A 24,024-nucleotide genomic window follows, 5' to 3' on the forward strand; every position below is an offset into this window, starting at 1 on the left:
TTTAACTATGACATGTAAATGAGGCGTACAAGAAGAATGGAGTGAGGCCACACATCGCAACCTGTAGGCTTAGCTAAGGCCGACTGGTGCTCAACAGACCTTACTATATCGAAATCACGTAGCTTCAGGTTTGCACTAGAAGAAGAAGGAAAAAAATCAATTTTCAATGCACTGTTTGTTTTCAGAATAGCAATGTTTCCTTTTTTGCCTTTAGGGTCAATGGTGGGTTGCAAGGGAACATAGAATGAGTATCAGGAGGGAAAGATAAAAGAAGCAGGCCCTCCACAGTATGCTTGCTGGACCTTGCATAAGCCCCGCAATCGAGCAACTCCAGAGTGGCTTGTTAGTCAGGATGGGCCAGCCCAATGTCATCTGGACAAAAATGAAGCAATTTCCGAAGCTCACCAACTGTGACTAACACCTAATAGGGCGTGCACAAGGTCCAAAGCACTTTTTGCACAGAGATGCTTTATTGTTTGAACAAAGGTTGTAAACAAGCCAATAACACTTGAGCCTCAGCAGATCTTTTAAAGCTCGCCACTGGTACTATGCAGGTAACTGTATCGTTTTCATTGCCCATGCCTCAGTGTGCATAATGAGGAGTCCCATCAGAGTGCGGCATGCATTTGTGTGTGCGTGTGTGTTCAGAGAGATAGGATGGTCTGGGAGCAGAGCATAAGGATGGGATGATCAAATTTGTCAACATTTTAGTTCTACGTTTCCACAGAAAAATATCAAATTTAATGTTGACTTCTGTGCTTCCGCATACTGTTTTTATGTGATCAGTTGTTGAAGCCTCAATCCACGCTATACCATGACTTGTGTATAGAGCCCCAACCTGCATACAGTATAATGGTTAATTGTACATGGACAACATGCCAGCCTTGAGTCTTGAGTGACCACAGATTGTGGCTTTAAAGAAAGGAACTAGCAGCACCAATTTGGCTCCGTGCTTGACAGTTGGACAAATAAATCTCTATGGGGACAAACAAAACAATCAAATATATGGCAACATTATCAGATATGGCAACATTGGCAGTCCACAAAGCCTTGAACTGAATCCAGGGCCTCTTACATTGGTTGAGAAAACTCACAACAGGCGCCAAATACGGCTACAGAGCCAGCAAAGACGGACACCCAACTGACAACACCAAACCCCTCGGCAAAACAATGCTCATTTTAAAAAACAAAGATTAGAAATAAAAAAAGGGCACAGTGGGTGTGTTTTGTCCTGTTCATTGTGGTCGGACTGAATCATGATTAAACTGAGTACAGCTTCTCAGTTGTGGGGATTTTCTTTGTCCTATGTGATAGCAAATTGATAATTTTTGGATTTTGGACTGTTAGTCTGAAATAAACAAGCTATCTGAAGCCACCACCAATGGCTCTAGGGAACTGTAACAGCCAATTAATCGAGAAAATAATCTGTAGGTCAATCATTAATGAAAATAATCTTTATTTGCAGCTCTAATAACACTAGACACTAAAGTTTAGTATAATTAGGGATAGATGTAGGAACGAAAAGAGCATTTGATAGACACGATAGATAAAAAGATACTTACACTGCTTTAACATGTATTTACAACCACAATAAACAACACTGACTCAGTCAGACGTATCTGGCTGCCATTAAAACAATAAAAAACATGACTCACCCATTGTTTCAATCATTTTTAGAACTCCAGCCTAATGTGCTTTCTCCCCATTAACAGGAATTTCACTCGTGGATTTTTCAAGGCCTGTAAAGCAAAACAAAATGCGCGTTAACAATCAGAGAACCAAATATCACGGCACAGATTCACACAGCTGTTTTTCTCCTTTAACAACACACTCCAGACGAACAGAAAGTAAGAGGAGGAAAGGCTCATCTAAACCTAATTTCTTAAATATTTTCATTTTGAAAAGGTCAACATAAAAGGGAAAAAGGATATTTCCTTTCTGTCAGGGCCATGCAGTATTTATCTCTCAACACATACTTTGCCATAACATCACAGAGTAATCATTGTGCTGAAGAACTGTAAGCTGGTAAGTGAGTCCCAGCCCAGTGGTGCAGTGTGTCTTAACAAGCAGGCCATTTGAGCACTCATCTACTGTAGCTTGTTAGTTCCCTTATATTTGACTAATGCTCTTATTGATGGATTAACACCTGGTAATTTCCATTCCTGGGGACTTCATTCAGGGACTTTGGCAGCAGTTCTTAAATTATACATGACATGTCTGGAGCTTGCATTAAATATGATTATCCATTTTATTTCTATCAGATAAATATAAATATTTTATCGAAACAACATTCTGATGATTAATAATCATATGCAGGCTTCTGTTAGCATCATTTTTTTTGCTATTTTCTGACATTTTCTAGACCGAAAGACTAAAATAATCAGCAGATTCATCAATGATGAATCATTAGTTGCAGCCCTATATAAGTCTATATATAAATAAACCTGTTAGCCTCCAACAGGCAGCCGGGGATGGTATCAAACAAGAATTTTCAGAAAAAGAAATGACTCCCTTCTCCAGTAAATTCCAGTGTAAACAAAGCCAATGTCATGACGAACCCTGTTGCCTTGATACATCACGCCTTTAAAACCCATTGGGAACACATCAAGGTGCTTACGTCTTTTATATTTGACTAATGCAGTTATTAATAGTGTAATAGCTGTCAACTCCCATCCGGTAATGTCATATTTGATTTTTAGAGGTGGCTATGTTGCAAGCATGACATGACACAGGGAGACATTACACGATTAAAGGAGATTGTAAGATAATTAAAAGCCCTATATAGACTCTTAGAATAGCTACGGTACATGTTGCAACAGGGTCACCACAGCATTGCTTTTGTTTCTTTGACTTTATTGTATTTTTATAGCTTTCAGGAAGACTGATCGGCTAAATACAGAATGTGGCAGCTGTGTGTTTTATTTGTCTGTGAATTAGCAGGTTTCATCTTTATGTGCTACTGTGATATTTACTGTGATATTCAATTTCAAAGTAATTCATTCATTTCTGATGTAAGAAAAATATGTATGTATAGTTATAGATTCCTATAATACTCATATGGCCTTGGGCTGTAATAGTTTATGTGTCTGTATAGGCTATTTAATGAGGGTGTTTAGTTTTTTTTATGTGCTATTACAGTAATATAGATAAAACAGTTGTAACACAATATTATAGGTGTTGTTTCCAAAGATGTATTATACCATATCCGTTCAAATGTATTGCAGTTATATCGCTCCTATTCTTCAGAAAGAGTAGAAGTGATTCACTGCTTGCACATATTCGGTAATGAGTAATGATTCACAGAAGGCCTAAGGAGCATTTCAGCTACTGTTACTCATTGGACTTCAATCCAAAACACAAGATAGGAGCTTTAAGATGGCATTTGCCTCGCTGCTGAAGTCATGTGTGAGCTTTGCCGTGACCACAAGTGACCAATAATAACAGGCTGTCATTTTGTCGCGCAGCTCTTCTCCAAAACAATAAGCATTACGTCGAGAAGAGAGGAGACTGTTTAAATGTTCGCTTGTGTTAATCAAGCATTGGCTACTAAGTACGTACGCGTATCCTGCCCGGTTTGATAATATTTTGAATATAGTCGTCAAGACACTTGGGACAATCCGCTTTTCTCAACAACTCCTCCTCCTCCTTCCCCATCTCATCCATGGAGCAAGAAAGCAACAGGCTTCCGACAAGAAGACGGTAAAGAAGTTAGACAGTATCACTGCTTTGGGGTATACAAACGCCCACGGTGGCTATTTAAACCACGCCGAAAATACTTTATACACGAAAAGAAGCACTTAGGACAATTTAAATCCCTGCTTAAATGCTTAGTGAACCGCCGCGACAGCAGGCGTCTCAGAATATTTTCCTCTCATTAGCGACATTGTAGCGAACAAAAGGGCGACTCTTGCAAAAGCTGAAGTCATTTCGTGTTTTCCCGAAGTCATTAGTAACATTTCTCCGAGCGAAACTTGTCAGAAAATATTCACTTACATGAGTGTGGAGCCTTATTTTCCCGGCGGCCAGTATCTTACCCTATCCTGCGTTGTCCTGCGGCTAACGGCGCACTGACTGGGGCTTAAAGATGGGGCGTAGTGTAACTCGATCCTATGGACATTTTCAGCGATAGCGGCACCGAGAGTTCAGCTGGGACTGAAGCGCCGCTTGCTGGCTGCCTTGACACCCAGGACTTCAGATTGTCAGGCCTAGCCCTCAGTTCCGGCCAGGGCCACAGTTAAACTCACTTTAGCATGGCCGAATTAACTTTTTTGAAGACCCTGGGGCGAAAATTTACTGTTGAGCCCCTGTTGCTTTTAAGTTCCAAACTCTAAAGATGGCAGCTTCATTATATTTTGTACACAGATTCAGAAAACAACCAGTACGTACAGGTAGCTAGCCTCAGGGTTTTGTATCTAATATATATATATAGATAGATAGATAGATACATAGATAGATATACTAAAATAATAATAGTATTTTGTGGTCGAGATGAAATTTAAAAAAAAAGTCTTTTTAACCCTTTAAAATCGTATCACTGCTCATATTGTGCATCTATTTCACAAAATAATCCAAAAAAAAGTTTTCTGTGTATTCTTATATTAAAATCTAATCACGGTTTCTTCTTGGAAAACAAAAATATGATGTGTGCTAACATAGGCTTGAATCAACCAATTTTAACCAGTAATATCATGACATTCACCCATCAATCAATCTTTAACTAACTATGACACGCCCACTGTTCAAATCAAATTCCTCCCAACATTATGTCCCGCCTGTCTATCCTTTTTCACTCGGAAATACATCACGATGCAGAAGTTAGATGCTCTCGAAATGCTGTTTCATTTGGACTTTAGTTGCCTCTCTAAAAGACAGGCCACATGATTAATGTAGTAGCCAATTCATTTTCCTCATGTCATACTTCCACCTATAGTACAGACAGATAATAAATCCCAGTGAGACCTACAACTATTTGAACATCTGTGCCTTTAAACTCTTATGTAGCTCAGGGAGAATAAGCTCCAAGGAAGGCGATTTATAAAATAAACACATTGAACTTTTAACTTTTAAAATATAACTGTCAATCAGTCTTATTATGACAGTTTTGCTTTGCTGCTGTAGTAATAATATGCACTTTCTGAATATAAGTATGTTGGTCAATCCAACATTGTAATATGTGAAAGACTTGAAAGAATTCTGGTAATAGAACATGAACGAGCCAACCCCACAATACACATTTAGTTCCGTTAACCACAAGCACACATACTGTACATCATTAATACACCCACACACTCATACACGAACAGTAAATGCCTAAACCCACACAAGTACATTTAAAAAAATAAATGTATTAAGCTAATAAGCATTCAGGTATACTAAGCGATACGTGGTGTGATTTTGATTACAAGTGTAAAGTATTTTTAGGCCTAGGAAGCACCTTGGCAAAGGACACAACACACTGATAAAACTGAAATTCTCTGTCTGTGTCCTGTTTATAGGATTATGCACTCCATTTCAGGCGGCAGTGCGCCATGCTTATCAAATTTGATATGAGCTGTTATTCGAAATGAAATGTATCAAATGCCCACTGGGATAGAAGCTGCTGCCTGTTAACTCATGGCTCAACCCTAACAGCATCAAAATAGAAATATTCTGATTATGTTTTTCCCATTGAATGTTAGGCAAAGAGAAGATCTTAAATATTGGCCGGTCAGGAAGATGCTACCAAGCTGTTGATCACCATCTGCCCTCTGACGCCAGGGCTTCCAGCTCCAGGATTTTTTGTTTTCATGGATCAAAACCCCAGAGGAGGAAAGCAGGAAGGAGCAGGGTCACTCTTTAAGAGTCATTTCAACACGGGGGAGAGGAATACCAGCTTCTTTCAGAAAGCTAATACTGACTAAATCCCTTTGCCATTTATATCTTTCCTTCTACCACCCTCTTATCCACACTATAACTCCCCTCTTACTTTGACAATAAGCCACTTTAATGTGGGAGGTCTGACTCAGCCAAAAGCTGAAAAAGACAAGAGATTGAAACAAGAAACAAAGAATGAAAAAAACCCCATTCAGCTCTGTCCTAGGCAGTTTATGCATTTTGTATTTTTATACCTGCCTATCACGAGCCTTCAGTGGTAGTCATTGTAAGACTGCTTAGTGACATGAGACACCAAATCTGTGGTGGTGTAACTGGATTCAAATCCTTAGTGATGTTTTTTTTCAGTAGTTTTGTTGTGTCCTTTGCTTTCACTAAGGAACAGGATTTAATTTCATTTGTTCATTTCAGTTAAGCCTTTTAAATGGACCTTTGCTGAACTGGCATTGTAAAATAAGACCAGAAAAGCCGACAATAGAGTTCAACCCGAAGCATAACAGGTTAATTGGTATATTTTCTGTCACAAATACTCAACCCACAAAGGAATAAATAAAGGTATTGAACAACTAAATGTTATTTATTCTAACAAGCAAATACCACACTAGTGACAATGTCATAACTCATTAAAGCCCCATATACCCAAGGTTTACATTATTAAAATGTTTAGACCCAGCTGGGTTGCCATACCACAACTGGTAAAGAGTTAGTTTTGTGAAACATACACTTTCCTTTTGTTTTAAGTACCTTTGTTTGATGGTCTCCATGACTATACTGGGACCAGGGTTAGCTTTTCTCCATGAGCACTCTGATGAACCAGTAAGCCCATATTAGCCATGAGCAATACTATTAGATACATCTGTGTTTGACAAGTCAAAATGTCTGCAGTGAGAAAGGTCTGTAGGTAGGTTATATACAGGACTTTGCACCGGGCATGTTCATATTGTTTTGCTAATATTGCTTGATTGCAATTTGGTGTGGAGATCAACAGTGGAAGTGATTATTCAAGGTCACAATGATGTAGCAATACAGTGACAACCATCTCTACTATAAAACGACATTGCTGCCTGAAAACTTGTCATTTCCTCTAAAGGGAATCACTTTTCAGATGTCATACTTTTAATGGGGACCAATTAGGTGTATGAAGGAATCGCAAGTCCAATGACTGAAACATACTGGCAAAGTGAAAGCGGGCATTGTCTGCCTGTCTTGATTTATTGCCAATAAATCAATCAACATTCAAAAAGCTTTTGGAACTATGACATCCCTAAAGATGTAACAAAAGCCCATAGAGGGAATTAGATCACAATCTTTTTTTCCCATGCAAGAGGGCTAGCCAGAGATAATAAATTAAGAATTCACTGAGTTATAGTAGGTACCGTTTTATTGAAAGAATTTTCATTAATCTTAATGGCCTTTTTCACAGCAGGCATTTTGACTTGTCGTGGTAGGAAAAGCACAAAGGTGTAAAGTTATATTCCCAGTCAGACCGATAAACATAAACATAACACTAACCTATGACAGGTCAGACAAGCCATGAGGTAAAAATAAAACAACAGACTAGATATTAAACTGAATTAGTCCTGGGTCAATGATAGTAAATTGCAAACAACAAGAAAGAATAAGAGTTTAAGATCTATTGAAAATTGACAGGTTATCCTGACACTGGACCTATAGGGAATTCTAGCTTTGTGTCAGTATGTCTTTGGGGTCAGAGGATTGAAAATTGAAAGTTTGGCCTGATGGTGTTGTAGAGCAAAGGTTATATGGGTCATGGCTAATCAATAGGGTTTTCCTGTTGGGAATATGGATGTGTAAACAGAATTTAATGCCAATCCAGCTGTTACTTTTTCAGATTGTGGAGACTTTGAGAGACTGTATTGGTAACAAAAATGAGACTTGGAATGTTGTGATGGAGAGGAGGTCATAAGGCCATCAAAATCAATCAACTTCTGTCTCTTGGGATGATGAGTGTGCACACCAAAAGTCATGCCAAACCAGACATAAAAATAAAATCAATTCTACACATTCTTTTATAACTACTGAACTGTAACCTTTTGTTTTCTTTGTATTTAGCACTCATGCAGCACTGTACTTATGTAATACATAACTATGAGAGCTGAGTTTGCAAAACAAAGGTCCTATATAAAATTTTCCATATTTTTAACAATCATTTCTGTAATACATTTATAAATGTAATGATTAAGTAGTCCTATGTGCAAGACCAAGAATGGTTCTCTCTTCCTTGTCATGCATTAGGTCGATAACATGGTAACAAATTAAAGAAATGCTGAACAGTGATGACAAGATGAGAAAAAGAACACATTTTGACTGTGATAAATGCATATTTGCATATTTTAAACTTTTGAAGTGTGAGGAATCAAAGGTGAGGTGTGATTGAATGTGATTAGCGTCAATTTCCTTCAGTGCCTGAGAGTTGGCAGCTCTGAGGTTGCTTGGTACAGGTCGCTGATTGCTAACCTGCTATTGTGGCTCATTACGGACAATTTATTTCCTCCATCTTCTTTTCAAGTTTCTGTTAGGGCTGCACGATATGAGGAAAATCTGTGATGTGTGATGACATTGTTCAATATTACCATGATGATATGACTTGCAATAAATAAACAAATATTGAAGTGTGTATATTAGCTATACAGTTCCTATGTCTTTTTGCTTTAATAGTCTCCAAACATTGAATAGCCTATGTCCACTGAATAAAGAAATGAAATAAATTATTTCAAATGTGCTTTTATTGAACAAATTGCACATGAATACCCAACCAACTCAAGAGAGCATTAATTTAAATAAGACACCATAACTATAAGAAATTAAAGTTTAATTTCCCCTGCTCCCTTTAAAATAAATTCGTCTAAAATCAACAAAATACATCTCTTACCATATAGTATTGAAATAAAAATATATCTGGGGGAAAACAATTTAAATGATTAAATACACATAAATTAAACACAGCAATTAAAAATAACTGTACTGTCTCCCATTGCAATCATCAAGGTGCAGAGATCTATAGCATAAAGGGGAAAATTGAAACAGAGCAGGGCCACTAAATCAAGAGAAAATTAGATAAAATCAGGAAAAAAAATATCTACCCCTCATGGCAGGTTTCATTTCACAAATGTCAAAAATCGATTTTCTAAATGTTAGTTAATAACATGATGTTGATGGAACAGAAAAGGCTTAACTCCACTGTGAGAGCAGTGCAGCACCCGGACAGTCTACAGCGCACACACGCTAGAGTTCATCTTCAAAAAAGGCAGCGGTTGCAAGCATTTTTTGATTTAATGACTAAATAATTACCTTTGTGAGAGGAACATGAAGGACATTATGAATACTTTCTACGCAGTCACCCAGAGACTAATGTTAGCGGAGCGGAGCAGCAATCAGCAGTAACAAACAAGACCAGCTGACTAACACACACTGCAGCACTTAAACAACTTAAACCAACTCTTAGTTGATGACAATAAGTCTGTTTCACCTCAAAAACCCTATGCACGTTCTGTTGGAGACATAACATAGACACAACAACAGTCTTATGCGATAAGTTTATCGTGCATGTTCATATTGCACGTGCATGTTCATATTGCATGTTCGTATCGCAATGACGATGAAAATATGATTTATCGTTCAGCCCCGGTTTCTGTAACTTCACACTTCAAGGAAATTACAACCTACATCACTTGAAAGAGATTTGAGAGCAGTTAACGGAGTCATGTCCCCACAATATAAGCTTACATTCAGACTACTCTTGGTTGTATTTTGTAGCGCTCAGAATGCCACACAATGTCAAGGGCTTTTGAATGCACCCTGAGTCAAAGCAGAGGTGAGCAGCAGTGGGGATAATAGATGTGCCTGATGAAGTTGGGAAAAATATGATAAATTAAATGTCTGCTCAGTCTTTAATGCAAGCATTAATCTTAGTGTACATTATTTTATGTTTTCATACTTCAATTAAGCATTACGTTCATATTTGTCTTACATCATACAAAACAAACAAGGTGACAGTGCTTCCTGCTGCCATCTTTCTTTGGTCCACAGCTGTTGTTATGCTTTGTATTCAAGTCTGGACCAAAGTGGTGGACTGAACCATCAACATTGCCGTCCCTAGGTATTGTGGCAATGTTAATATCAGTATTCAGTTTACGCCGCAGGTTTCGGGGGAGTCTGTTGTTGTGAGGTGAGGTGGGGGACGATACATCAGTCAAAAAAAAACAGTATGAACCACGGACAGCTTCAGGAAGGGAGGGAAGGAGAGATTTAATTAGGCTATTGCCTACTCTAATACTTACAAAGTTAAATAAATAAATAAACTCACTATTTACTGAGGAATTTTGGAAACGTTCTTGGTTTTTCTTGTCATAGCCTGGAGAGATCGCTGTAGGAGGGTGTTTTATTTTTTTATTTTTACATCAAATAGCTTCTGAAATCTTTTACAAGAGAAACCTGCCTCAGAGAGGTGTGTGATCAGGAATGGCAATTAAGTCTGACAGACAGAGGGGATACTCAGATTTAATGTACGGCAGGAATGATGAGAGAAGCTGCTGAGCTGAATGCACAGTCAGGAGGTCCATTAGCAACACCGCACAGACATTTATCTGACACTGAATCCAGGCACAATAATTATGTATAGGCACACAAAACACAAGCCCATGAGCCATGATACATAAAAACACCCTGAACACGTCCATCAATCATGCTATGCACATTACTGACAGAGGATAGTCACATATACCGAGTTGTGCACACATTTAAAATGAGCGATGACAGGACATTAGATTTGATGTATTTCTTATATCATCCATTACAATGCTCTTTATGATGGTAGGTCAGCCCTTAATACAGTTTGGCTTCTGAATCCTTGATGCATGAAAATACAAAATATGACTAGTAATTACATTTACACAACTTTTACACAGTGGTAGAACTAAATGTTTATCTAACTCTGAACTTACGTGATGACAACACTTTGAGGCCTGTATTGTATCCAGAAAACAGAAGTTACCTTTTTCATGAAGAAAGCTTATGGCCACATGCATTTGACTGTTATTTAGCCAAAGTTACTGTAATATAGGTGACATGTAAATTTAACGTGTACTGTATCTGTTCCCTTTCCAACATTTTCTGTCCTTTTCACACCAAACTTGAGAGAGAAAGACGCAGAGTGGTGGATGCCTGACATGATGATAAATAACGTGGTGTTGTTTGTGAAAATGCTTTTAATTGCTGAGGAAGTGATGGTGTATGTGTGACAGGGTGGGGAAAAAAACAAGCATCTTGTCAAGATTCTCTCCTAAAACTGTCTGCTTGTTGACTGATAGAATATAGCGATACACATGACCACCTACATGCTGTTGGGCAACCAGGATTTATAGACAGCCGGTTGAATTTAGAGTTGATTAGGACACAAAAATTAATGCAATCGTGTACCACAGCACTGCAGTAAACGCTATCTTTGTGCATGTTTGTTTTTTGTTGAGTGTGTCAGAGAGTTGTCTAAATGTGTTGAGATGGAGATGTCACTAATTATAGTATGGTATTTCATCAGCTATCACTGTCTTTTTGTTTTGGTTTCTTTAGTTTATTTACAAAATTACAATACGTTCATAAAAATCAAACATATAAGACTTTTTCAGGGACCAAATTATAAGATCTTAGACTTAATTTCCTTGCTGATAATATATAACTTGGCAATTGTATCTCATTCAGATTAGTTTTCTGTGTAACATTTTTGTATTAGCAAAATAGGTTTTTAGGGAAGTGTAAAGGCTTCCAGATTATGTTGCTAGATCAGACAGAATTTTCATAATGGACATTAAGTTAGCTATTTTTAATCTCTGTGCATGGCACCAAAGGTTAGAGAACTAGAACCAGCTAGCTAACTTTCAGGACATGTCATGATTATGGTTGAAGCTGTAAAGTTTTAGGCCACAAGCTGTTATTGACATATTATCAGTTTACAAGGTTGTTATGGCAAATGTGGTAGCAAAGAATTATAACACAACACATATAGCAGACATGAAGCAACATTAGCATTCATTTGTTATTCATTTATCTGGCCACCTTAACTGCTAAATGCTCCACTATGTTGACAAGCTAGCCACTAACTTTGTCTGTCTTCTGTTCGGGTAACATAGGTAATATATACAGTGGGTCGATTCAAACTCTTTCGCCAGAAACAGCTGCCTGCTAGTGCTGGAAACAGGGTTAATGAGAGCTGTGAGAGTCAACCAAAACAATAAATTTGCAGGCTGTAAAACCAAAACAATGAGCTAAAAGAACTCCCCGCAGAGCTGAGAGCAACTGCAGAGTTGAGTGACAATTACCTGTAGGTTCGTCAATACGAGTGACCCCTTTGCCATTACACATAATCATTTGGTCCATTGTTAATATAAAAATATTTATTGGTGCACCTTTAATAGATATACTAAAGTCATAACATAATTAAGTTGAGGTTGCTAAATTGACATTTTTCTGTTTTTTTTTTCCTTTTAGACTGTTCCTGATTACATCATCATATTTGACTGCAGTGAACACTTCAGGTTCTCTAAAGGTAATGAGTGTCTCTCTACTTAATACAATTTACAAATAATAGAAAATATTATGTGTGCCGGTCTTTGTATTGGTGAAACGTGAGCTGTGTAACATCTCGGAATCACAGCAACAGTAATAGCACCACTCATTTAGCTTTCCAATGATCTTATTACAAAGTGAAATGTGTGGAAATCCATCCGACCAATAATAACTCTGAAACAGGAGAAGTAGGACGTGTATCATCCTTTGTGCCTGTTAGAATATCTGTAGGTTTGATTTCCTTCCTCCTGAACATACCTACAGCTTTAAATAACATGAATGCCAGTAGTAGCACCGTTAAGATAAACTTATATAGTAAACTTTTGTGCAAATTTTGCATGTTGTGCAAAAAGCAAGCGCAGCAAGCAGGAACTGTTCTCAAACACTGACATGTGGGTTGAAGACGTCTCTTTTTTTAGCACAAAGCTCTGTTTTTTTCCTTTGTGGCGTCTCTGTATACGTGCTGCTGTGTTTTTTGCTGCAGTGATTTTTCAGTCGTGTGGGGGTTTAAACACAGCAAAGGTCAAACGCAAATCTCAAGGAACACACACATATACTGTAGGTGTACTCCTGATTATTTGTAGAACTCATATTGTCGTGGTATTTAGATATATCTATTTTATATCTATTTTTATTTTAGCAGAATTAGCTGAATCAAATCTTGTTGACTTCAGTAATATTTTATAAAGAATGTGACAATATACTGTATGTGCAACTTAACCTAGCACAAAGCCTTAGAAACCATGTTTCACAAAATCTTAAAATATGGGAAAAAACTCAGGAAGAGAAAGAAAGAAACACACCCAGTGACAGTAACTGCACAGTGAGTTCTTTTCCACACACAACCTTTGCCTATAGTAGGTGTGTGTGTGTGTGTATAGCTAGCCTCACTCCTACACACCCTCACTGCAGACACATACACGCTTTCTCTTGCTCATCCAGTAGAATACAGAGATTCATTGATCCGGATTTTAATTTCAGTACATTGAGTTATACACTCTTTTTTTTTGTTTGTTTGTCTATGTTGAAATCATTATACCCGTATGCATTAGGACGCAAATTAATCTGAAGCGGATGGCAGCCGATATTCTGATTTGAATTATTCAAAAATGTCTGTTAGGGCTGACTCCAATTTGTCAGAGTCATGATATGAATGAGTTTAAAAAGTCAAAGAGCAATTTTTGCCTCGTTAAAAAACAAACAAACAAACAAAAAAAAGATGAATACCGACATGGGCACCCACACACACACACACACACACAAATCCAAACAAACACCACAAGCCTGTTGAACTGCATTATGTACATTGACTCGTTACAGTATTGGCTGCTGGACTCACTTAAGTGATTCCATCTTTGTGTCTTAATTCTAAGTAAACTGATTCTATAATGTAGGTTTATTCTTTTTTTTTAAATATGTAGGAGATTTAAAATAATAATGTTTGCTGAGAATGTGACTAGTCCCTTGTTTGTGCTGCAGTGGGTGAAAGAAATGTAGGTGTTGCTTGGTGAACTTTATTGCAGCTGATGTAATGTACGACGTAGGCAGGCATGTCGTGTCTACTGACTGCGGGGTAGTCATGTGCCGGCACGCACTTAAGTTAAATATAAGTCACATTAAGCAGCCCTTGAAATAGGTTTAATAATGTAAAGTGCTGTAGATCAACACCTGCACACTTAATCCAAAGCCACAACTTTCATTTTAATTCAAATGGATGTTTTGATCCAATTTGGATCTTTGTCAGGCCAATTTTTTTTCTTTTTTTCTTTTCTGACCTGACAAAGATCCAACCCAGTAATAGTCTGTGTGAGTTATGACTCTTGTCTGTCTGGAACAAAGGCGGATGTAGTGTGATGACGTTATCGGCACCACAAAACCCTTTTACGGAGGAGGTTTGGGTGGATGAATGGGTCAAAAACAGCTGTGGAAAGATAAGACCGCAGTTTGTTTCTGGTTTCCTACCCACAGCCCACTTTTTTTGTTTTTCTATTCACCATGACTGTGACGGTCATGTTCTTTCCCTAACCTTAATCAAGTAGTTCTTTCAACCATAACTGCGATCGCTTTCTATCTTTAACCAAATGTGCCTAAATCTAATCGAATCATATGAATCATTTTCGTAAAACCGATAAATTTTTAGTCCTAGCGCCACTGAAACTCGCTAAACCAAGTGCACATCCTCACAGTTCCCCACAAATAGCTGAAGAAGAGTGTTTAGTTGTCTAAGCACTTTAAGCACTGCTGCATAATGTAAGTGTCAGCACTGTGGAGATGATAATTCCTAGGCTTGCTAGCATGGATAAACAGGGAAAATGGCTTCTACATTATTGGATTCACTTTGCACAACAACTGTCCCCATAAGCCTTAATTTTCCTGAACAGCTTTATGTTTGGCAGGAGTTTCTTATAACAGCATGGTGAGTAGCTGTACAGAGGTTTTATAGTGCCGTGCATCACTTTATGGTGTTCAATTATGACTGTGTCTCAGGTGCTTAGCTCTCTGTATTTAGTAAATCCATTGTTGGCAGCTGGAAATTTAGCATTAGCATGTCACACACACACACAATTCTACATATTGCCATAAACCTCAAATGTTGGTGTTTACAAGGAAATAGACATTGAAATGAGCCCGTTGTTATACAAATGACTTGGCTCGGAAACTATGTTTGTTAGGTTTTTCCCCCTCTTTCTGCAGATTTTATCCATTAATATTTCATATATACTGTTTGCTTGTGGCACATGTAGATACAATTACAAATATAAACAACAACAAAAGAAAAAAAAAAAAGAACTGGATATTTTCAGCCTGTCGTATGCAGATTGTCTCCTTTTTTTCCCTCAGTTTCCTCTATTAAGAGGAAACACTTTTGTGTTTGTGTGAAACCAGAACATTATAATTTAACTTTATGCACACAACATACTGTAGTTAAAGCCCAACTGTGCATCTTCTGGGTTTGGCTTTTGATTGATATATATTTTGTCTTCCATCGCACCTGCTAAGACACAAGTGCTCATAAGAAATCCCATTTTGGTATCAGTGTACTGGCTTTGATACTGAATGAGTGCCAGACAATCCAAACTGCCGATGCAACATGCTGCTATACAGATGTTTACTGAGATAAGAATAGTAATCAAATATTTAACAAACAGATATTCAAATTTATAATTCAGTTTTTACATTATAACTAATATTAAATATATATTATCCATGACCTTTGCCGTCCTCACAGTGGATAATAAATCTACTGTATTATAAATTATGTTATTCTATTGATGCTTAATGGATTTTTTAACCTGCAATAACTGACTTTTTGGCCACTTGGGGGCAGCAGAAACAAGCTGCAAACACAAAACTGAGAAAATATCACTTTTTAAGTTGATATGCCACACTTGTTAGCAAAAAGTTTCCCACATCCAGCAGATATAGAGCAATGTTCATTTGGAGTCATGTTTCTTACCACCTTTAGTGAATGTAAGTTCAATAATTTACTCCCCTTGTAGCTATGTTTTTCATCTTCACAGACTCCTGAAGGAAATATCTGGCCCTTTAGCTGCTAAATGCTGCACTGTATCCATCAGCTAGTCTCTAGCTGTGTCTGCCTGCTGTTTGGTGCTGGGCAGGTAGAGTACAGTCAGTTAGATGCTTTTTCAATGAATAAAACTGCCGGCTGTGGCAGAAAACAACATTTTCTGTTTATTCATCTCCTGGAGATTTGATAAAATCTTGATATAAAAATATTGATTATAACAGCTTTAAACTTGTAAATCAACTGAGTGTCCAATTTATGGAAAACACTTTATTGCTTTGTTTAAAAAAAGCATTTTTTTTCCTGTTTATAATCAAAATTTAAGTGATGATATTTGTATCAGCATGAGAGTGTGTGGGTGTTGAATTTGATTTTGTAAAACACTTCATCTCAAATTGAAAATGAACTCACTCTGCCTTTGCAATTTGTCAGAGGCATATGACTATGAATGTAATTTTTAAATTCCTAAAAGGACACTCGGCTCAAAATGAAAGGTATTTGTGTGACAAGAGTAGTGTTATCTCTGTCTTGAGGACCCTTAGTGTAGAATTTGCATGAAATCTTTTTCGGCATGAAATAAGAAACAAATCCTTTTGCTGATCCATTTACTGTAAATGGGAGACTGATAATAATAGTTTACGGGTATTTTTTTAATGTTGAAATGTCTGATTTCACACAGTAAGCTGTTCATTGTGTTTTGAGAAGCTCAGACTATTGTCTGATCATATCTTTTTCTTTGTATTACAACTTTTAATAAGAGTTCCTAACACTGACAAGTAATGATGGAGCTTAATAATCACAAGAATAACATGAATTCTTTATTGGGATTTTCGATTTGGACTTTTAGTTCAGTTCAGCTTTTGAAAAAGGGAAACTGCTGTATTCATGCAGTTCAGGGATGTTTCCTAACACTTTAATGATTTTCTGTCTTTTTCTGCTATAAAACTATAGCAGGGTCTAACTTGCCTTCATTTACATGTTTTTGAAATGCTTTTCCGTTTCAGTGGAGGAAGCGCAAAGCTGTTTATACTTCAATCATGAAGAGTGTGTTATTCATAAGATAAAAAGGAACTGATCCGCAGCTGACTAGTATTCTATTAGTCTGCAGGCATCTGTATCTCCAGCATCGGTGTAGTATTCATGTTACTGCTAATGTAAAAACTGTTATTTTGTAGTTCCTGTACATTTTATGTAGTCGAGACGGCGGCGGTATATTGCATGGCACTTATGGCGTAGCTTTGAAGCTACCTGGTTTATGCAAGTGGTAATCGCAGGCTGCTTTGGTCAATGCTCTACCTGGAGAAATCCATTTGCATCGGGGGTGCATGGAAAGCAGTGCCAGGCGGAGATAACGCTGCATCTTTTCAAACAGAGCCAGCCATTATTTTTCATGGGGGTGTTCTGGAGTTCAAGGTGTTTCTCAGACAGGAAACACAGTGCAAAAATGGGCCGCAGGTCTGTGTTCGCATGGGCTCATTAGTATAGCACTGGGTGAGTGATTAGATGATTACTTGTTATTGTTTGATTGTAATTAGGATTATTAAAGTGATTAATTGGCTATAGAATGATTGAGAGGTTGAATTCTGGCTGGTTCCAGATGGAGATGTGGTGCAGCTGCTGCAGCAGCAGCGTTCAAAGGTCATTAGAACATTAAAGATTTTTGTGGGGGTTTTTTTGATCATTCAATTTCAGTCAAATGATGTTGGTATCTGAAGATTTAGCTTTCATACTTGGGTTTGATTTTGTGAAGCCATTTTAAACTGATGTTTCACAACTGCTGAAAATACTGCCAAAGGAACAGTATGAACTGCGGTTGATGCAACGGGATAAAAACATGAAGTTTCAACATTGATCTGCTTGAATAATAGGCTTCCACCAAGAAAACAGACCATGAACCCCCACCCACCCCCCAAGAAAGTGTTGAATAAATTCTGCATCTGCAATTTTTTTTTTATTTCTAAAACAGCATCCCTTACATTTTTACCTGGAATGTTTGGCATTTTAAGTCATGAACTAAAAAAAAAAAATTCAACTTGCATTTCCTTCATCAAATACATGACTGTTGTGGTGGACACAGTTACTTAATATCAGCTGCATTTCCAAGAAGCATTGACTCTTTGGAGAAGGAGGCAGTGGATTTCGCATAAATATTGCAGTCACATGCGCACAGACAGAATGCAATATAACATAGGTCTCCTCGCCAGCCTCAGGCGAGAAATACTGTAGGTAGAGAGGCTTTGGTTTCTAGCATGTTATCTAGTGTTTGCTGCTAGGTGGAGCCCGAGTATATGGCGAGAGCGGCAATCCACATCCGAGTTTTTCCTCTCACCTTTCACTGGCTCTCCAAACCCCTCTGTCTCCATACAGAATTACTCCCAGCCAGTGCGTACAATTGGTTTGTCATAGTCGCAGAGAGCTCAGTTTCTGGACCAAAACAACTTAGATTCTTCTCCCCCTGCGGAGCTTTTCTCACAAGAACCCCCCCTACCACCACCTCTCCTTTTCCAAATTCTTCTGGATAATCTTTTTTTTTTTTTTTTTTTTACTCTTGTTTGCGTGCGTGAGTGGTGAGGAGCTGTTGGCGTTTCGCCTTTCAGTTGTATGGGACGTGATGTAGCCCCCGCACAGAAGGACGCCTTGTGCCATAAAGGGATGTAAGGGACAGTACCGTGGATACAACGCTGGGAAGCTGCTGTTTCTCCTGTCATCACCGGGGACTCGGGGATTGTGGACGCACCGCAGATTAGATTGAGGCGATTTTTACGCGGATATTGGAAGGGAAGCGGAGCGACAGGAGGCAACTATTTTGGATTCGTTGTTCTCCTGTCCTCGACCCCCTTTTTTCCCCCCCATCAAGTCCGTTCCTCACACACACACACACTCACACACATACATACACACACACACACAGTGCGTAAAGGACGGTACCCAACGGGCTGAGAGACACTTGTGAGAGAAATGATCGCTAATACTTTGAATGGAAGGACGTGAGCTATACCTGCTTTTCACCAGTCGTTTCTAAATACGCGGTAAGTGTGACGTTCCTCAACAACAACAAGAAAAAAAAATACATTGTCGTCGTCCCCCTCCTTCTCTTGTTTGTGCGCATATCCACAAATTATCTGCAGATTCAGCTCAGGGGCGATAATAATGCCCATGAAAGAATCCCTGCAGTACTGTTGATGTGCTCTGTAATGTCTGTCTTGGCATGCACTCCACTCTTAATTACTTTGACTGTGCTGTTGATGCGTTCAGGTGTAATCAGCGTCGATCAACGCGCAACATATTGGTAGCCAATATGATTTTTTTTAATTTCCTTTTGGACTAATTAATCCGCTCTGTTAGAGGGATGGATTATTATTATGACCTCATGTATCCGGGGAATTGTTGAGTGAGTAAAAGGTGTTTTTTTAAATTTTAACATTCACATGCTGCTTAAATAACGTGCACTGCTCTAATAGAAGTTTAAAATCGTGCGCATATATTGGATGAATGAAGTTTTTTTTTTTTTGCATTCTGAAGTCATGGAGTGTTTTAGTTTTCCTAACCCTAGCAACTTCAATGTAAATAAATTATAAATATGGAGGGGTGAAAAAAAGGCTGACAGACAGTAGCTGACCACAAAGGCTAAATTGTGTGTCTTTCAAAGGTGCTTGAATCAAGAATGCAGGCCTGTGTTTACTGTTGCAGGATGTTGTTCAAAATGTACTGGGAGTGTGAGGATAGATGCTTTGGTGCAACTGCATTTTTCACAATAGGTAGACTATGTGTGCGGTATAAAATGTGCAAGTTATCGGTATCTATGGAGACATTTCACATATATTTAGCTAAAACATTCCCCTTTCAGTCAGTTGACTCATTTGCATTTTTTCCCAAAGTGTCACTATTGGATCTTTTTGCAAAAATAATATCAGTTGCAGTGAAATTAAAAAAAAAAGAAAGAAAGAATGGTGAAAAGGCTGCATATGTCTTGTATGGTTGCCTATATGCAGAGAAAGACAGGCTTCCTGTGTCTGAGAGAGAATGAGCGCAGAGTTGAAGGGGCCACTGTACCGAATGCTTTGATGTAAGGACAGCACACTGTCTTTCAACATCAAAATCAAAGTGGAAAAGGTAACTAAGCCCATCAGTCTGAATCGGATCTGTAGTTTTCTCATCACTGCACAAAGATGCACCTTCATTTCCAATTCATCGTTTGGAATCCGGTCTGACCTACTGTAGTTTTGAATTTTCTCTTGAATAATTACAACAGACGTGGATTTTTTTTTTTAATAGGGTGACGAGTTAGTTTTCTCCTCTTCTGCAGTGGATCACTTGTTTGTAAGAGGTGAGACAATCATTCAGAGATGCTTTTCAGCCACTTGTGATTCATCTGTGATTCAGGTGTGTGACTATCTTCAGTGTTGTATTGGTTTTTTTTTCCCCCCTTATTTCAGAATATCATTAACATAATTGTCGGTTGTATTGTATTTGACAATTACATTCATTATGTCCTGGGCTGCAGTACCATCTGTCATATAATCTGCATTTGTGGAAGTGCCCTCAAGCGGATGACACACACACACACACACATATTCAACACACACACACATACACACACCTGCAGTTTCCGCTAATAACAGTAAAAACCTTGACTTCCTCCTCCAGGGGAAACTCAAGGGGACATTTGATGCTTTCTGACTTACAGTATGTCAACCTGCACTTTGTGTTCAGCCTGTCTCTTCCATTTTGATTCAGCTAAACGCTGCTCCCCGTGGAATATAATTGAGGTTATATTTAATATAACAGCAGTTGAACCAAGCCTCTGATGTGATACCTGATGGGACGGCACTGTATGAAAATAAAATAATTGTTTTGAATCTGTTGCGTTGTAGGAAGATGAGAGTTGTGAACATGAGTCACTGTACGACTCATTGATGGAAATGGTCATCAAAGTGAGACAGTGATAGGTGGTTGAAATAAACATGATAATACCCCACAGGCACAGGATCTAGTGTCTCTAGTCCCCCATCTGAATCAGAATGTATTAGTTTAACAAAGTATATTTCTAATTTTAATTTTTAAGACACTAGTCTCATGTTTTTGATTGCCAGTGGCTTTAGAATGATTTATGTATATGCAAATGTAATTTAATACATTGATTTGATAGGAAAGGTGGCATTCAAATAGAGGTAATATTTCCCTAGCAATGGATTAGATGGTTTTCTGTTTACAGATAAAGGAACTGCAACTTCAATGACAAGCCCCTCTGTTACATCCAAACCAGGTTTACCAGTTGGGAAGGGACTTACAGTGAGAATATAGCAAACAGTTGTTGTAAATTACTGAACAATACCCCGAATACGACTGAGTCACAGAGGAAAATTCATTTATGGCTTAACTTGCCACTCAGTGTTTGTGTATTTTCACCATAATGTTATTTTTGCCGGTTTATGCTGTTAAATGTTTTGGAAATGTCTACTCTCAGCTCTTTAAAATGAATATTTAATCTTTTTTTCTTCCCCAGAGAAGCCTAGAACCCATCACCCCTAAAACACTTAGAGGCCTCATGAAAGAGTGATTCAGACTCCCCTTTTAGTCTGTGGAGTGTTTTCTTTTGTATGTTGTTTTACAGTGCAACACTTTGTTCTGGCGCATATTTCTTCCTGTTGTGTTGTATAATACTAATATGGGTTAATTTGTTACCCTCGCTGGGAAGCATGTTGTTTCTTCTTTGGGTCATTCGTATTGTTCCTCAGATGTAATCCCACTCTCTGTGATGTTCCCTTTTCACCCCTTCGATGATATAGTGTAGCTTTTTTCAGCAAGTGAATTTGCGTTTCTTCCCATTGCCAGTTCCATTTATTTGATTTGATTTTTTTGCCTTTTCGGACATGATAGCAAGCCAGGAGGAATCCAATTTGTCGTCGCAGTATGAATATAGACATGGGCTCTCCAATTTTCTTCATTAGGTTAGCTTATGTGGGGCACAGCTTCATGGCTCATTATGTACAGCGAGGGCTTTTACTGCTGTATCAATTTGGATAACCATTCTTCAAAGTGTAGCGGTTGAAAAAGTCATCTGTCAGTCACATGTGCACGTTTCCTGTGTATTGACGACATCGTTTTTGCTATGTAGCTCATGTTTAAGGAAGTTGTGATGGATTTAAACACTAGATTTCCTTTAGCAATTAGTGTTTTTAATCTTCCTTTTTATTACTATAATAATCATTACCACAAGAGTGGGTCTGCCTAATATAAAAGTACAACGTTAAGGATTTTAAATTAATTTAATACTTTCTTTGAACCGACAGCTCATTTGACAATAACTGAACTGTCCTAATGCTGCACACACTCCCTCCTCTGGTAGTCTAAGCAAGTTAAAACCAACTCTAACAGCTATGTGTCCAAATAAGAAACAGACTTTGGACTGAAAAGCAGTATATCACAATCACTGAGTGAATAAATAACTTTTTATGTCTATGTACCAAAGTGCTTTGCCTGTGGTGATCTGGCATGCTACTGCATATAAATGCATTCAATGTTCAAAGTCAAGTACAGTTTTCCTCAGATGGCGTTTCAGATGTTGGATTTATATTTTCTCCATCTGAATGTCTGTATAGTTGTCTCTCTTGGGGTCAGCTGTTTTGATTTACTTTTTAATGTCCTTCCCACCAACCACACGCACATAAACACTAATGAGAGAAATTATTAATCAGTGTTTTTATTGATCAAAGTCAGAAAAATTGTTCAGTTGAGGTGGCGATGACAAAACCTGTTAAGGAATTACAGTTACGTTGTAGAAAGTGGATTACAGTTCCAGCAAACTTGATGGTCTCCATGACAACCACTCAGTAGCCTCTTTCACTCATGGAATCTGCAACATTGGTGGCTTCAATTCGAAGGATAAAGATACGGTCACATTACACCCCGTCTCCCATTCGTTTCAATTGAAATCCATACGACCGCACATTCCAAGCATGTGTTTCCTTTAGAGCTGGAATGATTAGATGATTAATCAATTAGTCAGTCAGCAGAAAATGAATCTGCAACTTTCTTGACAATCAGTTTGTCTTTTAAGCCATTTGTTCTGCAAAAATGGGTCTAGCCTCAAATGTAAATACTTGCCAGTGTTCTTAGTCTTTTATGATGGCAAATGGAATATCTTTGGGTTTTGGACTGTTGGTTGGAGACATTTTAAGACGTCACTGTGGGTTGTGGGAAATTGATACCCATTTATCCATTTTTGGACATTTTATAAACATAATTATTCAAATGTTGAAGAAAAAATCAGTAGGTTATTTGATAATGAAAATCATTTTTAGTTGTAGCCTTGGTTTCCTGTGTTGGTGTGATGTCATGGATGGATTTGGCGGACTTGGAAGACAGAGTTCAACCTTGATTAACTTTGATTGGTGGATGTACTGTGTTTGGAAATGGAGAAGTCATTATTCTAGTGATGTGCCGTCACATTTTTCTGTAAAATATTACACTGCCAGACCCCCATTAGAACCATGACATCTATCCTTTTTTTTTAAAGTTTGGTGCAGTTTCATTTGACAGAAGTTTAACGTGACTATACCTTGAGGTGTTTTTGCACATTCAAACTACGGGCTCTTTAGATTGAAACCTTTTATGTTAAATCTCTTTTCATATGACACGATTTTATCTTGAAAGATCAGACATATTTTTGACTTCTCTTGGGCATCACTGAATGAGATCCTTGATGAGTTTGAAAATCAGAACACCACAGAAGTGGCGCATCCTGAATTTTCACACAGGCTGTCTGAATGATGGATTGTATTACTTATTTTGCAGTTGAATGATTGTTTATCCCTGCGGCTGGATGCTGACATGTTAAGAATCACAGAAACATGCTCAGAGGAGGAATATGATGCCTTATATTGGATGTTTTTTTTCCCCCCTGTGATTTTTAATAATGGGTGGCCTTATGTCCTGTGTAACCCCAGTGATATATATATATATATATATATATATATATATATCATATACATATACATATAAAATGTTTATCCTTTATGATATTCAAACCTGCGGCAAAAAAG

At 37.9% G+C, this 24,024-nt stretch overlaps 2 protein-coding genes across 16 annotated transcripts in view; one reads left to right on the top strand and one right to left on the bottom strand.

Moving 5' to 3' along the window:
- Positions 1-4,130, bottom strand: part of LOC137174133 (multiple PDZ domain protein) — a 47,376-nt gene extending 43,246 nt beyond the window's left edge. For 3 of the 8 annotated variants that reach the window (XM_067579244.1, XM_067579245.1, XM_067579240.1), the window contains exons 1-2: positions 3,994-4,121; positions 1,656-1,739 (exon numbers count right to left, since the gene is read on the bottom strand). In XM_067579244.1, the coding sequence (XP_067435345.1) occupies positions 1,656-1,671 (16 nt within the window). In that variant the 5' untranslated portion in view covers positions 1,672-1,739; positions 3,994-4,121. Of the gene's footprint in view, positions 1-1,655; positions 1,740-3,993 lie in introns of all 8 variants that reach the window. The other 5 variants (XM_067579241.1, XM_067579238.1, XM_067579242.1 and 2 more) reach the window with 3 other exon arrangements.
- Positions 1-24,024, top strand: part of LOC137174134 (adhesion G protein-coupled receptor L3-like) — a 245,605-nt gene that overhangs the window by 8,393 nt on the left and 213,188 nt on the right. For 2 of the 8 annotated variants that reach the window (XM_067579247.1, XM_067579252.1), the window contains exon 1: positions 18,282-19,008. The gene's annotated coding sequence lies outside the window, so the exon portion shown is untranslated. Of the gene's footprint in view, positions 1-3,430; positions 3,700-12,375; positions 12,434-18,281; positions 19,009-24,024 lie in introns of those variants that run through there. The other 6 variants (XM_067579254.1, XM_067579255.1, XM_067579249.1 and 3 more) reach the window with 5 other exon arrangements.

Source organism: Thunnus thynnus, chromosome 22 (assembly GCF_963924715.1).
Source record: "Thunnus thynnus chromosome 22, fThuThy2.1, whole genome shotgun sequence".
Taxonomy (NCBI): Eukaryota; Metazoa; Chordata; class Actinopteri; order Scombriformes; family Scombridae; genus Thunnus; species Thunnus thynnus.